The sequence below is a fragment of the Amphiura filiformis genome, chromosome 13 (assembly GCF_039555335.1).
Source record: "Amphiura filiformis chromosome 13, Afil_fr2py, whole genome shotgun sequence".
NCBI classification, from domain to species: Eukaryota; Metazoa; Echinodermata; class Ophiuroidea; order Amphilepidida; family Amphiuridae; genus Amphiura; species Amphiura filiformis.
Window position 1 is genome coordinate 47,908,129 of NC_092640.1, and position 18,488 is coordinate 47,926,616.

General features: G+C 36.3%; 1 protein-coding gene across 1 annotated transcript; it reads right to left on the reverse strand.

Annotated features, from left to right (window-relative positions):
• Positions 1 to 6,499: 6,499 nt before the first annotated feature.
• LOC140168735 (uncharacterized) lies at positions 6,500 to 17,262 on the reverse strand. The gene is made up of 3 exons (XM_072192144.1): positions 17,074 to 17,262; positions 10,633 to 11,889; positions 6,500 to 6,600 (listed from the first exon to the last, which is right to left on the reverse strand). The coding sequence occupies exons 1-3, from the start codon at positions 17,129 to 17,131 to the stop codon at positions 6,500 to 6,502; spliced, it is 1,416 nt and encodes a 471-aa protein (XP_072048245.1). The 5' UTR covers positions 17,132 to 17,262.
• Between the last annotated feature and the right edge of the window lie 1,226 nt (positions 17,263 to 18,488).

The window sequence follows — 18,488 nt, forward strand, 5'->3', positions numbered from 1 at the left end:
CCTGTTATGGGTCAACTCTCTATCTACGGCGGCTTCTTTCCCCAGATCACTTGGCCTGGCTGAAGTTTAGTCACCGTTATATCGGCCCGATTTAAGTTGATGCCTTTGCTGGCCAAATATTTTTGAGTCAACAGTTGTTTGAGCGGTCACATTAGTTCAATAGCAATAACTGGAGAAGATAATTCGTATAATGAAATTTTGGGAAAAGGAGTCGCTAAATATCTTTATTACCAGGCGTCGAGGTTGGTACCAGGACAGGTATAATGGCTGGGAAGATGTATCTTGACCAGTTCGTCTCGGTGAGTCACTACGTTTGGTACTGCATTATTCTGCTGAATAAGCAGTAGTAGTTTGTGTGTTAGTATTCCATGCCAAGTTGTTGCTGGTTTTTTACCTTCATATTTTGCCTTTAAAATGTGTGTAGTGTTCTACATTAAACTACAATTCCTTGGGCTCACTCGCTTCCATGGGATTAGCTTATTACTCAAACTTTTAACTTTCTGACGGGATGTTTTATGATCATTACTCGAGATTGCTAGCGATATAAAACTGACACTCGTTGCGTTGACTAGAGATGTAAACAAACCAAGCAATTAAACGCTACAGAACATTCCTTTTTATAACTTATTTCTGTTCTTTAATAGTACATTTTACCTATCACTTCCTTTCGCCAATCTTCCTGTGGGTTGTAATCATTCACTTTAAATCTCTTCATCCTCTTATGAAGCTATTTTTAAATATTTTAAAATTCTAAAGTTATAAAAGACGAATTTTCCATAATACTTTAAAGGGACAATCGGTGATTTTGGAGCGACTCCGCAAATAAACAAACAATTAAAAAAATAGGGTTTGGACATTACAATGTGTATTTTGTTTCTTTCATAATATATAATTGTGACACGATCTGGTCCATGGGGGCCAAAGGCGACAAATTTGAAACTGAGATAAAGGTAAAAAATATGGAGTAAAAACAATAAAATACATAAGAAAATAGACATCAAAGAACTTATTAACTTTAGAACCAAGAATGCCAGATCTTTGGTGTTTTCAGTAAATGATAGCTTATTGTATGTATAATCATGATTATGTAATAATTTTCAAAAATGCCTCCTTTGGCCCCCATGGACCAGATCGTGTCACATATTTGTTTTGTTTATTGTATAATGCAATTTGACCGTTTAGCCGGGATGTTTTACAGGTTAATAAAATCATGTCATATCATACTAAGTTGCTTGTATCGCCTTGGGCTAAATTGATTCGCTAATCTGCAGTACTAATATCAGGGGGATGACACTCACCTCATTTGCATGGCAAAATTACCCGTCTCCTCTGCAGCCAATTTGTTTTCGCTCCATCGAAATCAAGCTGGTCACGGAGGAGACTACCTTCCTTTGTGTTTGTTCATTTGTGTATGGAGAGCCCTTCTTGGAGTCCGTTTGGACTTAGGCTACGCTCTCAGCTAGAGTCCGACGCTGTATTGTACTAGAAACACCTTCTCTGTGAATTCGCTAGAGCAAGGAAAATAAAACCTGGTTTCATTACTATCTGTTTTAAAGTAGAAATTCACCTTCAGGCTTCAATATCTCTTCAGTTATGGTCATGATGGTAGCCTGATGGTGATCATCACAAATCTGAAGAAAATAAAAACAGATCATAGTGTCAGGAAACAGCAAAGGTGGGTAATCAAGAAAACGGACGTTAGTCCACTCGATCTCTATTTCTTTCTTTGTTTAACATGTATCTTGGACACACGCTTGGGTCATGGAGCAGACTGAAGCAAAATGATGGAGCAACGAAAACAAATCACGTTTTTAGGCAAGTTACGCGCGTGACACAAAAATAAGGGTAGTTTTCTGAAACTGAACAAGTTGGAAGTAGGCCTATATTTTCAATGTTTTAAAACCAAAAGTGGTAGCCTACATTTGTTGCATTTTTACTAGGCAAAAACTCTTTAGGAGGTAAATTCTAGGCCTATGCCTATAGGCCTATCACTACTGAGAGGAAGTTTTGGATTAGAAAACGGACATTTCGATGAGAAACGGCCACTGATGAGAATTTAATTTTCTCATTCTTCTTTTGGATGACAAAATAATAATGTTTATTTTGAGTTCAGCGGGGATTACCAATTTTCACCAGTTTTAATAAGACAATAACGATTGACACACACACCAGGAAGTTTCTCATCCAAAAGAATGAGAAAATTTAAATTCTCACCATTTTGGCCGTTTCTCATCAAAATGTCCGTTTTCTCATCCAAAACTTCCTTACGGTGTATTAAGTTAGCTTAGGCCTATTGATCCTAAATTTGCTGGTAGGGTAAAACTCGTTTTAGGGGGTGTTTAAAAAAGTCATGCGTTTAGGCCTACACTATCATACTTGAGTGCCCCCCCACCCCCGGTGAAATTTGGGACTCATTTGGTCACCGTCCTAAGCGTCCTTGCCCACACGAGTCGCCCAGGAGTAGGCCCTACCCGGCATTATTAATTATTAGTGCTTAGCCCCTAAATACAGTCGCGTATCGTGTTGTCAATTATCGTTACTTGTGTCCATGGATATGACCCTATGTATAAGTAGTCTTCATAGAATTCACACAGTCTATGCCATGTCATTTACGGATACAAAGAGGATAATAATGTTGAGGGCGCCCACAAAATCTTACACCGTCTTACACAATGTTCCAAGGCAAAGTTCAGTTTAATATTTACTCATCGTACAAATACAGACGTTTTATTATGTTATGATGTTGTCTGGATGGGTGGACAGTTGTCACACTGTGGAAAAACAACAACCGGGAATCCGCATTCATTTACAAATAGCATTAAATTAGTATCACATAGTGGCCTCCGTGCAGTGGAAAACCTTAATTCTTTCATCAAAAAGAAATGAAAATGACCAAAAAACCGGATCCACCTGTACGCCTATAAAATGGGCACAGAAATTTGTCTCAAATATGAATGAATTTTAAGAAACATACGGGATATGATGAACCAATGACCTGACGCCATGATAGCAGGCTCTATTAGTTGTTTTATATACAATGCATACCGTGTTGTCATAATACCAATATTTGGCATAATATATAACGACTAATATTTAGTATTGTAAATATGCAGTTCATATGCACAAACGAACACTGATCTTTATGATATTCAGGTTGTTGTACATCTCATATAACATGTCATATAGGAGGTCATATGTGTTGACCTTCTCCTATTGTATTTGTTCATCTGTGTATGGAGAGGATTAGCGCCATTAAACGCCATTAAAACTCCATCAGTATTAGGGCGTAGTTCAGTGAACTCACCAGATTGCTATTCCAAGTACTTTGATAAATACAGATAATATGTATTGATGGGTCGAGGCGATTGCATTGAAAACCTAATACATTATTCATAACAGTTACGTAATCAATCGATAGTGCGGACACTTTTCATTTGCAAACCACCAAAATTCGTGATCTTTTAGCGTTGGAAAAGAAACCACGTGAATAGAGTGCCCTCTCAAGAATATCAACTCTCTGCTAATATGATCACTGACTACACTAATTCTTATTTTGGGAGTTCATTGTGTGTTATTATTTTATTGATGCCCTCAACAGGATCTGTAAATAAAAACAAATACAAGATATCTCATTAGTTCTTATTTCATAAAAATACCATTTCCTTCATTTTAAAGTAAAACCTTTAAGTAAGCTGTGAAAATCACCAATATTTAATGGCGACACCATTTACTCTTTTTTTTTTTATTTTTTGGGGGGGGTTCTAAAATTTAAAATTTTGCTAAAGACTGAGGAGCAAAGGGGGTAAATTCCATCAAATTCCTGTGAAAATCTCTGTCAATATCACGAAATCATACACAATGTGACAATGAAAAGATAAAAAGAGACAATGCAAAGCTATAACTAACAAATGGATTTTTATTCTATCCCTTCAAAATCTTCCATCTACCGTGAAGGGATAACAGCCATTTTGCTCACACGGCCAATATACATTTGGATCTGGTGTCTTTCACAAATATGATGTCGCCTTAGAAATAATCCCTGTATATCCGTGTAGAAATTAATATTAAGACAAACAAATCATTTTTCACTTAAAGCCATATTATAACATTTTCATAAGAAATAGATTCGAATTTCGTTGCCATAAAATGTTAGCTTTTACTGTCAGATATATCCCCTTTTAATTTTGAGCCGATGAACTAATAAGGCAAAGCAAAGAAAATTGGAATTTACTACCAGCGCCAATGTCGCCAATACGTATCACACCTTCGGTCGTGTTACAATACGATCCTTTGTTGTGTAGATCACCGTCCCGCATATAATCGTGTAAAACAGAATTTTGAAAATTATTGAGGGCGTCCTCCTCAGCAAATGTTATAATATGGCTTTAATGGAAACATGCAAGATGATGAAAAAATATATTATTTAAAATTACACCAGCTAGTTCATGTCAACCAAATAAGGTAAAAATAATGGACACATTGAACAAATAGGCAGTAGGTAGCGGGAACTTAATTGTTCAACCTTTACACACATACGTTAGGTGGTTCAAAATTAACACTGCTCAAAAATGCATAATAATTATAGTTACATGGAATTGTTTTTGAATTCTCAAACGGATTTGCAGCCTCTACCTATTTTGTTTTACATTTTTGTATACCAGATCAGGTGGACATAATTATAAAGCATAATACATATTATAGTCAAACATACATCGAAGGCAGTTTCCCATACTAACTAACTCCGTGTACCTACAAACAGTCCCAGTATCTCATGCTGCATGTAGACGACAACGTCTTCAAACTGTGATAAGATTAATAAAGTATTGATGGCAAGAAATAGTGAAACATTTTACTCACAGTTACGACACGTCATGTAACACATCGTGTAAAATTCAAACTCACTATGCACAATAGTAACATAAAAATCATATGGGTGGGTTACGACAGGCTCTGCTTGTGACTTACGATAGCTTTAGGACTTACGACACGCAATCGACCCATGCTCAGTTGACCCTTGCGGATTCGGCCAATCGTAAGCATAATAATTGTAGAAACGTGAAATTGACGATAGAAAATAAACCTGTCAAGGTAAGCATAACAATGTAGAAACACACATTCGTCTTGTTAAAGTAAATGGAGTGAAACACACAGGCAATATATAAACTCCTCAACGAAAGTTTGGAAAGTTTTTTTCAAGCATCTGTATCTCCAATTATTTGTGACATATTCATATCGTGTTGCATATCACTGGATAGCTACAATACTCCCCTTTACAATGACACCCAATTTGAAACAACAACATTTTTCACGGCTGAGTACACGCCTTGTGAATGTAGTAGAGTCTCAAAATGAATTTGCCAAATTGACCATTATTCTGTGCTCAAACAAAGCTAGCCACTGACCTCAATAGCGGGTGGAAAAACCACAGGCAGCCACAATAGTCAGGCACCTTCTCCTCATGCTGCTCACCGACCTGGTTACACGTTACTGTGGGATGGAATTCCATTCTTCCACAAGGATTCGTCGCAGGTCATTCAATGTGGTTGCCTATGGGCTTCTTTGGCACGCACAGCGCGATCAAGCTGGTCCCATAAGTGTTCAATCGGGTTGAGGTCTGGTCCCCGGGTCTGGCCTGATGGCAGGCCATTTGGACTCTACTCCCATATTCTGTAGGTAGTCGTTGACTACCGTGGCTATGTGGGCGAGCGGTGTCATCTTGGAGGATTGCGTTAGGTCCCAGATTGTGAAGCTATGGGATTGCAGCTTGCTGCACAGAATAATGGTCAATTTGGCAAATTCATTTTGAGACCCCACTACAATCACAAGGCATTAAAATGTTATTGTTTCAAATGGGGTGTCAATGTAAAGGGGAGTATTGTAGCTATCCAGTGATATGCAACACGATATGAATATGTCACAAATAATTGGAGATACAATTGCTTGAAAAAACTTTCCAAACTTTCGTTGAGGAGTTTATATATGAGGAGTATGGTGTCATGAACGCAGCATTCATATACGCCGTATCTAACGGCCCACGTAATTGGACGCAGCAGTTATCTAACGGCGCAGTCCTAAACAACTGACACCATGCATTGATTAGGGTATTTAAAGTGGGACATGAAAACGGATCTCTGAGGAAACAAAAACATAAAACATATTGACGATGTCTTTGCAACAAAATAATATTGTTGCATACATGGTACATATAAATGGATTAATTGTCAGTTTTTGCAATTTATTACAGTGTTCGATGTTTTTGCTGACTTGAAACCTTTGCCATGCTTAAACACTTTTGTCCGACATGGCGTTTATTTTATAGGCCTATTGCTCTAACGGTACGCATCCGACACTTTACGGAAAACAACTTTTATCACCTACTTTGCGTGTCGACGTAGCAACCTTGTCTCCTAATGCTATATCTAGCACCTTTTAAGATAAGATAAGGAGCGGCGTCATGTTTATTAATACTTAAAAGTATTTATAAACATGACGCCGCTCCTTATCTGGTGCTACCTGCATACGTACCAATGGAATCAGGTGATACTAGCAGTGCAGTAATATCCGTCGCTGTTTGAGTCTGCGGTTGAGTTGAATATGACTCTATAAAGACAAATAAACAAAAATCCAGTCAAGACGAAACTACGAAGTAAACGAATCTATCATGTAAACATAACTTTACCTGCTTTCAACGATACGTCATAGATAGCGGTCAAATGATGGGCATGCATGTTCCGAATCCGTTAGAGAAATATTTTCATGTGGCTTTTGAGAATGTTTTTATTTTTTTAACCCTGTGTATACATTGACATCGTAATAATTAGATTATCTAAATTTTGACTAAATCATCCAATATTAAGAAGGGCTTGTTTAAGGAGTCGGAATTATGCCGAATTAAAGCCGAATTTAAATGGAATATTACAAAGCAAAGAACATTTACACCGATTATCAAGGGTGCATACAATGTTTTATGTCACGATACTCTTTGGAATGGGTATGTGTGATTATTTCCATATCTTGTATTTTTACACGAACGAATCAATAGGATTTCATAGTGTTTGTCATTAATGTTGATTTGGTTTCTATTGGACAGGGAACAGTACATTATGCACATTTGTGCAAATAAATATCTTGTCTGGTTCATTAAGAGTGGTGTCAGCATCAGTCTTCCAGCAAACAAAAAAACGTTTTAAAAACGTTTTAAATAAGTTATATTTTGGCTTTTGGTTCAAAACATTTTAATAACATTTAAATGTCGGGTTATATAAAGGTCATGAAAACATTTTTGAAACGTTATTACAAATATTTTGGGCAAACATTTTTCGAAAAATATTTTATCAACCACAAAATTACATTCTATTTAGAATGTTTTGTATCAAGCTTTTAAGAATGTTTTTGGAATGTTATCAAAACGTTTTTATACCCTTTATATAACCCGACATTTAAACGTTTTCTGTAAAACATTTTTTGTTTGCTGAGCAGTAGATTATCAAAAAATGTTAGGGAAACCGTTAGGAAACCGTTTTATACTCTTAATATACCCTTTATATAACCCGACATTTAAACGTTTTCTGACAACCTTTATAGCCTTTTGCAATGATAACATAACATAACATAACATATATTGCCTTCTGCACCTATCTGCTCCTCAAGTAAAGATATAGTATCTGCTAGTAAATTACATAGCAGACATTGACTTTTTACTTGAGAGAGGTTTCTGCATCAGTCTGCTCCTCAAGTAAAGATGTAGTATCTACTAGTAAATAACATAACAGACATTGCCTTTTTACTTGAGAGGGGTTTCTGCATCAGTCTGCTCCTCAAGTAAAGATGTAGTATCTACTAGTAAATAACATAACAGACATTGCCTTTTTACTTGAGAGGGGTTTCTGCATCAGTCTGCTCCTCAAGTAAAGATGTAGTATCTACTAGTAAATAACATAACATACATTGCCTTTTTACTTGAGAGGGGTTTCTGCATCAGTCTGCTCCTCAAGTAAAGATGTAGTATCTACTAGTAAATAACATAACATACATTGCCTTTTTACTTGAGAGGGGTTTCTGCATCAGTCTGCTCCTCAAGTAAAGATGTAGTATATACTAGTAAATAACATAACAGACATTGCCTTTTTACTTGAGAGGGGTTTCTGCATCAGTCTGCTCCTCTCGTAAAGATGTAGTATCTAGTAGTAAACACGTGCGGTGGATTAATGCAGAAAGATTTGGATAAAATATATTTGTGGACTGTTACAAACAATGTTCCTCTCAATACTTCTACGTGTGCTGTAGTTCACTTTTCAAGGTCTAGGGTGTGTGAAAAATCCCTTTATAAATTAAGTGACTGTGTTCTTCAGGTTGTTGATGATTAACTGAATTTGGGTTGATAAAAGTCAGTGACTTGTTCCAGTTGATGCGGTTAATATTCTGTTACAAAATGGTTACCCAATTGGGGCCTCCTTCCTTTCATGAGCATTTCCATCGCTTAGTGGTAAACAAGGATAGGTATCATCATTGGACCTCTCACACAAATGCATTTCTGAATTCTGTCTTTGTATCCTTGCCTCGTTTGTGGAACAAACTCCCTATATCTGTCCGCTCTGCAAATTCTCCTTCTTCTTTTAATACTCTTTGTAAGGAGTATTTAAAAAAGTAAGTTTTATGGTCATGTCTCAGTTTAACAATGATGTTCATTATGTAGGCCTAATTGTGTTTTGAGTGTCCAAGTGTGCGAACATGTGTTAAGCATGAGGGTTTGAGTGGTATGTGTGGATCTAGAGTGTGTGTGAATGACGGGTAGGGTCGTGTGCACATCAGTAAAATCAATAGCATAATTAACTACATTAAAGTATATTGAACATAAGTTGAACATTGTACTCCATGATAATACTAAGTAGATTTTGTTGAATCTGAGTTGTCTCATGGAAAATTGTAGTTGAATTTGAATGTGGTCAGGGGAGGCTATGATATTGCAGCATGGTATGTTCTTGCATTATATATATTTTTTGCAAACTTTGAAGTTGTTGCTCACATTTGATGTTGATGAGTATCCCCTGTACACACACTTTCAACAATTCATGCAGGTCAGTTGTCAATCTATTTAATTTTTGTTATGTAGGCCTAATTATGTTATGAAAGCACTCTGTATTTGGACCTACAAGTCTATTTTTCTTTCCTGAATTACCATTTTCTTACTTATATGTTGTATTATTACTATTATATTGTTTGTATTTTGTTAATTCAAATAAATATTATTATTATTATTATTGGTCACTGCCCTGTCAAACTGCCATGCGGACCGTGTTTTTTCCAGAAGCAGAACCTAAAGTTTTGTATGCATAACCTTCTTGGTAGGTCTACTTGTGTAAAGTGAATAGTCTACTTCATGCTCATTTCTCTATTTTTGTGATAGTAGTTTTTACGCATAGATAATGCTTCTTTCCTGTTACTGATACGCACATAAACTTTGTAAGAACGTATCAGAAAGGTAACAAACGTTTGCTGGTGGTGATACAGTGATTCCATATAGGGAAAAGCAAAACATTTAACACGTTGAAAAACGTTACTAGTATTTTAAAGTTTAGCTGATTTGCACAAGCAAGTAGAAAAATACACTCATGTGAAATTTCCGGGGCTCATTATTCGTTACTAGTACGTTTTAAGCATTTTTTTAAACGTTTGTATTACGTCAGTTACGTCCAAAACGTGTCCTACAGGTTCTTAATTCTCAATTATGGGATTTAAACACGTTTTTACGTTTAAAAAAGGTTGTTAGAACGTCTAGTGATAACATTTTTAAACGTAAAACCTTCAAACAAAATAACGTTTTATCGCAATATAAAACGCCAACGGTACGTTCTCGAATCGTTCAGAATACGTTATTTGGTTAGCTGGGTTAATATTAAAAGAAGTACGGTGCAGTGTTTTCAATTAATGTTTAAAACTGGAAAAATGTGGTTCCTTCTATCTTATTCGCCTTATATTGCTGCATTTATCTTACATAAAGTGGTATTGCATGAATGACGAGTATAAATCGGGCAGAAATTTCGTATAATATTAATCAAACATGTACACTTTTTAAGTGTAACTTATCCCAAATGATTGGTTGCAGTTAAATAACCAAATAATAAAATACTACAGAATGTAAAAAAAAAAAATTCAGCTTTGTTGATCAGAAAATGTGTCTCTTTGGTCAATATCAGTTGGTTGCGATATTTATTGGCAAGTAAGAAAGTTAGCAAGATAATTTTGCATTACCTTTTGAATAAAACGCTCGAACACGGCCTAGGAAACAGTGTGATAACGTTACAGTTTGTAAAGTTGGTTTTCAAAAGTTGGGCGTATGTAAAAGGGAACGTTGAAGAATTTTTGGGATGCCGAGAGGGATTTATTGCAGACCATTCTGAAATTTGTCTACCCCGCGGATATATAATAATTGCACGGCTCCTTAATTGCGCATATATCATGAAAATGATTTGTCCATCTCTTTAAATGTTTTATTACCATTTAGTGATACAATTATATTCCAAAATCTAACCAAAAAGGTTTCCGAGATTTCCGAGATTGAGTCATACTTTTCCACTACCCATGTTAAATGGGTTAAAGTTTGTGATACCAGAGATATGCTGAGTTACTTACCTACTGCTGAACCAAAAGCATTGACTGGATAGGCATAGGAAGATTGACATCCTTCACAAATAGCATATACAATCACAGTGAACCTTGCCATGGGATTGGTATGAGATACGGTATGATGTCCAGTAGACACATTACTACGTAAACAACACATCGAGTTATCAGATGTGTGGAGTGAATTTGTGTCGACCAAAGGTGTTTCATCAAAGAGAACTCCATCAAGATAGTCACATTTTATTATTACGTTAATGTAATATGTGTGCCCATCTGGGTATGTGTATTCAATGACAGGGAATGTTACATCAGCAGAGAACGATGTGATTGGTGTGACTATAAGCATAGATGGATCACCACGGCCAGGGGTATTGGAATAGTAGCCCTTCATGTACTGTACCACCATGATGGGTTGGTCTGATGTAAATGATACAATAGTATCCCCTGTGACATCTGCTTCATAAAATGACTTGGCTGTGATATGTGTAATGTTGCCATCAGACATATGCAATGTAGCTGAATAGATGGCACTATACACTCTATACAGGTAACCAGAGTTTAAACTTAGAAATGGAGTCAAGGTAAAGTTGTACCCCCAACTATGAACAGGTGGTAGTTGTTCTATCAAGCCATCAGGGCAACACACACCTTCAGGTACTCGCGTAAACACACCTGAAATCACAGCAATGGGGTTATTACTCTCCACAAAGGTTCCTGACAGATCTTCATCTTCACTATCATACCTGTTACAGTAGCTCTCATATCGTTTTAGAATAATGTGATGTGTTTGTCCTGTAGGTGTTGTAATGTTAATCGACGTGTTTGAGTAGACTGATGAGATGCAGAAGAATGACGGGTAGGTTGTGCTGAAAGGTGTGTAGGATGCTATGTAGTACTGTGTGCCTAATCCTGAAGTTGGCAACACGTTGAATCCATCACCACCCACGTACTCGTTATCAATAACAAACAGTAAAATTTGACCGGAAGATTGGACAATTACGGTCTTATTCAGTTGCTTTTGATCTCCAGTATAAACACGCACGTCTATACCGACTAAATCGGTTGACAAGGGGATGTCACCAGGATTGTCCCTACTGATGGTTTTATTCACCTGGTATCCAAGCCCAGGTATGGTCAGGGTAGTCTTAACAGGTAGTAGTGAAGATGTTGTCATAAGCACGTGCGGTGGGTATTGGGGGAAGACCAAATATGGTATACTGAAGACAAATTCATTCTGTCCATTTATCTCTTCAGCACCAAATGTACCTGTTGAATTAAATACAATATAACATGGATCACCAAATTATATAGGCAACGTTTTTCGTTATTTCACAGCATTCTGTGATATTATAATATTGTACCACGTGATTGTTTAAAATTATAAATGTCCAAATCAAACTTTATTTCCAAGTTTTTTAAAACCTATGAAACAGAAGCGCCTGAAACAATATTCTAATAAATATCACGCAAAGAAATAGGTCATGAATAAGTCATAAACAAAGTGAATGTGTGATGTAGTACCGGAAGGAAATGGGGTCAGAAAAATATATAAATATCTGCTAACTTAGTCTAGATAGATAATGAAAATAATTAAATAGATAATAATTAAATAGATAAATCAATCAATCAATCAATCAATCAATCAATCAATCAATCAATCAATCAATCAATCAATAAATAAATAAATAAATAAATAAATAGATAAATAAATAAATAAAATAAATAAATAAAAAAAAAAACATAAATAAATATCTAAGAAGTAATCTCCAAACCACCAGCCTAGAAAAACAACCGTAAACGGAAAATTATATGGTTCAACCCACCTTCCTCAAAAATGTCACAACGGATGGATGCAAATAATTTTTCAAACTTGTAGACACTCACTTTCCTACGGATTCCCCACTGAGTAAAATTTTAACAGAAACACCGTCAAACTGAGCTATTCGTGCACCGAAAACATCTCCAGCATAATCAACTCCCAAAACAAAAAAAATCCTTGGCGCCCCAAACAAAGGCACATAAACGAACATTTGTGCAACTGCCCCAAAAAAACAAAGCCGGACTGCCCACTTGAAGGTCGATGCCTTACCAGAAACATCTACAAGGCAACTGTACCAAAGAGTACATCGGTCTCACCTCTACAACATTCAAAAAAAAAGAATAGGAAAAGACTAGGAAACCAGAGTGCCCCCTGGCATAAATGAAACAAAAAAAGTGCCCTCTGACAAAAATTTAAAGAGAAAATCTGGAGGGTACAGATAAAGAAAAGGGACAAGGAGCCCCTTTTCCACCGACATTTACCCCGTTCATGGGCCAAAATATCCTGATCATGGGCAAAGATAGTGTCAAATACAATTTTTTTGCGCGCACAACGTTTGAATAAAGCCTTTTTTGGAAGCTCGAAGAAACGTAAAGTCTCTCTAAAAACAAAACCGGTATATGTATTGTATGTATGTATGTATTTTGCGCCTATTCCGAAAATAGAAAGGTTCTCTATTCCGAATATTCAAATATCGGTTCTCTATTCCGAAAACGAATAAAGGTTCTTTATTCCTAAACAAGTCACCATGTTCTCTACTCCGAATACGAAAAAGGTTCTCTATTCCGAATACCAATTCCGCTTTACCAATATATCATGTTTTTTTTTTTATCTTGAGTTCCTCTAATTACTTGTAAAGGTAGAGAACCCTTTGAGGTTTGTAAACTGTGGAGTCTTCAATGTTATGCACCTGAAGAACCATAGAAAATTAGCTACTTTGCATACAATTAGCAGATTATAAGGTAGTCACCTCACCGTCATCATGCATGGTCATCAAATATTACCAATCAGTCAAACTGAAAATTCAACATAATTTTACCATTATGTAGGCCTACGTCCAGTGCCGCCGACAAAGGGTTGGGGAGGGGGTGGGGGGATAAAGGATTTCCTTTACTCTTCTTATCAAGAAATTTAAGTATATGTGGCGGTTTTTTATCAATGCACCGACGAAAAGGAAGTTCCGTATTGTAATATTAAACAACGACAACCTATGCTGTATGGTGTGTAATACAGAATAACTAAGTGAACTATGAACTTAAAAGCGTAACGATTGAATAATTTCTTTGTCTATTTCAACTTTGCCTTCCATTTTGATCTTTTATTTCAACGCTGACGTAAATCCTTCTCATGGAAGTTATAGTCACTGACATTGGCAATTACAGCATTTGGGATGCCATTCTGCAAAACAAATTCGTCCATATCACTTCATTCATTCGCTTGCCACCACACGAAATCGTAAAAGAAAGATGGCGGTTGAGCAGTCCAGGAAAACGTTTCGATTTGATCAAGTGCACGCACCATCGCGTTGTGATTGGTTTACTGTTTAAATCTTTCGAAAGATTTAAAAATAGAAAATTTAAATCAAACACCGCGTAAAATAAATCTTAAAGACTTACAAATTTTCAAGTCTCAACTAAGATTTAAATTTTAAGTCTTTCTAATTTAGGGTGTAGGCTTATTCGATTTTGTAAACCACGTCTTTCAATGTAGATTACCATGCTCGATGTATCTTCTCGTGAATATTGCACTGCGAAATTTAAACATTTCTTTTGTATACTTAGAGTAGGTAATTTCAAACCAAATATTTTTTTTCTTCACACCACTTATAAGAAACTGAAACCAAATGTTCAGTTTTTAACAAAAGGTAGAAAGAATGAGTTCGATATCGTATGATTCAAGTGGTTAGGCAGGACAATAGAAAACCACGTGACCAAAACCAACACCAAAACTAAAACTAAACATTTGAAATGAGGCACTGCCTTGTCTGGACCAAATATTACTCGCTCCTTAATAGCGATTGAAATCTGACCAATGAAGTACGTGTTTTATTGTTGATTTGGAAAGTACACTCATTTCCATTGGTCAAATATTACTCACTCCTTGATAGCGATTGAAATCTGAGCAATAAAGGACGTCTCTTTTCAGTTTTAAATAGAACTTCACGTTAGTTAGAGTAATTTTAAAGAAATGTAAATAGAAACGTCATGGTGTTTCGTTAATTTGTATTATTATACATTTGTAATTGGAAGAGATTTTGAAATATTTTGGCAATCACTAAAACCAGTATCTGACGAGAGTTAATAATAATACGCACCTTGGAATTGAACTTTCACACAAATATTGTACACAATAAATGATAGGCTCTAATGGTTAATAATAGGCAACTTTCCTTGTTAACGCAAATAACTGTTCTGAAAACCATTCAAACCCAAACTATCACACCATATCTTGGTATGACATGTATATCACATGCTCAGCGCGTGTTATTTAACCCTAGAACTGCTGAGCCATATTTTATAACACGGACTACTTTGGGTCGCCTCTATCCAGGGAAATCCAAATAAGTACAAACATTCCCAACATAATATCGCTATGACGTCATAATGTGAGGGCACCCATGTAAATTTGAGAAATTATCAGGCGGTGATGGAAGCGATATCGCCAATTGGTCGCCATTGGATTAACGCATAATCATGAAATCTTCACAAACAATTCTAAATTTGTTATGTGGTGTCAAAGCAAAATTATCTTACTCTAAAACCGTCGGGGTACGACAATGTACCACACTGCAAGTATGTTAATTTTCCATTTGTAATTGCTAACCGTGTATTTTGAATGGGGCTGTCAGCCCTGTATCTTCGCCAGCCTCGTACGTCACGTGTTGCGCTTCCTATGCCGCCTGGAAATTATGGCTATGTACAAATAGGCAAAATTTATTTTCGGCTAAAAATTATACGAACATGCAGTTTTCACCACACATTTTGTAAAAGGAAATAACTATTTCAAAATAACTAACAAGTAAAGAGTCAATATCTCACAAGCCTTTGAGAACACAGATCAGTTATCAGGAGAAATCCTCCAAATTTTTCAGGCTCATTTACCATTGCAAACAAATACTAACTGCCAAGTGCACAAGCAAGTGAGAACCGCCCCAAAAGTAGCTGAAAGTTACTGTGTTAAACTTGCTATAACAGCCTCATTTATTGGTCAAAACATGCAATCAGAGCCCGTCTAGTATAGAAAATTGACCAATGAAAAATTTAGTTTTATGATATAACTGTACTCTACAAGCATGGAACTTGTACGATATCTAGTTTTGGAAGGTGTACAATGCCATGTGAGGAAATGAAAGTCATCAAAAGTTGTTGGTCACATATTACATGAGTTTAAACTTATAATAATAACTTTTAAATTCATATTCAGCTATTAGCGCTAATTGCGCCCATCTCACTGGGTCACCTTCAAATTAGCAAATTAGCGTCAGCGTGCTAGGTACTGATAATTAGCGTTATTAACGTCAAAACGCTATATCGCGCTAATTGCGATATTAGCGCTAATCGCGCCCATCTCACTGCGTCATTTTCGATCTAGGAAATTAGCGACAACGTGCTAGGTACCGCAAATTAGCGTTATTAGCGCTACAACGCTATATCGCGCTAATTAGAGTTAATAGCGCTATTAGCGCTAATTGCGCCCCTCCCACTGGGTCACCTTCAGTTTAGCAAATTAGCGTCAGCATGCTAAGTACTGATATTAGCGTTATTAGCGTCAAAAGCTATATCGCACTAATTAGCGCTAATTGCGCTATTAGCGTTATTAGCGCTAATTGCGCCCATCTCACTGGGTCATCTTCAATCTAGGAAATGAGCGACAGCGTGCTAGGTACCGCAAATTAGTGTTATTAGCGCTACAACGCTATATCGCGCTAATAGCGCTATTAGCGCTAATTGCGCCCCTCTCACTGGGTCACCTTTAATTTAGCAAATTAGCGTCAGGGTGCTAGGTACTGATAATTAGCGTTATTAGCGTCAAAACGCTATATCCCGCTAGTTAGCGCTAATTGGGCTATTAGCGCCATTTGCGCCAATTTCTAATAGCGCTATTAGCGCTAATTGTGCACCTCTCACTGGGTCACCTTTAATTTAGCAAATTAGCGTCAGGGTGCTAGGTACTGATAATTAGCGTTATTAGCGTCAATACACTATATCATGCTAATTAGCGCTAATTGCGCTATTAGTGCTAATTGCGTCCTTATCACTAATCCCGCACCTTCCTCCTAATTGAGCTAGGCAGCCTATCCCTGATATACAATCTCGAGTCTGGCACTCTTGTTGAGTGGTAAGGGTAAACACACACACACTCACACATCAGAGTACGAGATCAAATACATACTGCTTTAATCGTTGAGTTTAAGTCATCGTGAAACATAGGTAAGAGGCTTAAGTATTTTACATGGAAATATTGAACTATCAATGACAATAATTATTATAATCAATGCTATAGCTGTTATTTGTATTACAGTTGTTATTAGTTTACACCTATACTGTACGTGATTATTGTTAATTTAACTTCTATTCATGATACTATCAACTTCAATTGGCTTTAAACGATATCTCTATGCATATACTTACATGTAACAATACCAGTGTTGACAATCACCAAAATATGCAGAAATTTAATCATCGTCATTGTTCCTTTCGACGTTTTCTTAGTCTAGAGCTTAATTCAGGAGAATTTGTGTAATTTCACCAAAATATGGTATAATTTATTGATCACAATTCGTATTCGTGTCCTTCATTTATGAGTGTAACACGGTAAAGGAAGTTCCGTGTAAAATCACAAGAAAGTAAAAATGTCATGTATAACTAAACAATGAATTTCTTTCTCCGCTTCATTTCAACTTCGCCCAATGTTATTGAATTCACGCCATTCGTCATTGAATGACTCATCGTACCTTTTGTAAATTTTTTTAGTTCAGATCAGACAGAGGGTGTTGTTTTGATAAAATGAATCAGCACCCAGGTAGGTCTTTTGACTCTAAACATTTACACCAGTTATGTGTGCCTACCATCACAAAATATTTAAGTTTTAAATTGCAATAACGACAAAGATGGTTAATTTCCCTTAATATTGTGGTTGACCATAATTTACATGATTAAGAGATAAACTACCTGAATGGCTTCGGTATAGGAATAAATAGTTGTCAGCAACGTAATGGCTATATGAAGGATAATTGAAAGAGTATAGGCCAAAATGTAAGAGCAATTATAACATTTATTGAAACTTTTCAGGGAGATTCTCTTTAGCTATCGTATACCAAAACCAATTGTGGACGCTATTGGAAGGACATAAAAAAAAAAACCAGAGCCATGTGATCTTTTGGAGACAAGGCGATACCCTTGTCTCATATCTGTTTGTGATAGTACTCGACTATGCCTTAAGAATGACTGTTGATGGCATGGAAGAGGCCCTTAAATTCCATCTAGAAAGGAGACAGAGGGGGCGAATTAGACCAATTAGAATTAGATTGACTAGACCTGGATCTCGCTGATGACACCGCCATCTTGTAAGAACACATCCAGGAACTACTTCAACGGATCGAAACATTAGCCGGTAAAGTCGATTAAGACCTGGTAAATGAACGTTTGGACAGTATTTTTGCGGGACATAGGAGCACATCAGACATATCTAGTTGAAATTCGCAATGTAATACACATTTTATGGCAAATTATTAAACATTGATATTTTTGATATAAAACAGTCCTCGAAGTAAACTGTCTAAATCTAGTGATGTGTATTTAAAGTGTATGTAGCTGGGATGAAAAGCTGACAATCAATTGAAAAATATGACCTTTCGTATTAATGATATGGATTTTCCCCCCAAAACACCAAAATAAAATTAAGTCTTTGTGGGGAAAAATGTACAGAGCGGAACAGTAAAAAAATAGTCCGAGGGGTCTCAATAAATCGAATCCTTACAATAACATAAGACATCATTCTTATCCTAAACATAACCCTTATCCTAAACATAACTATAACTTTAATC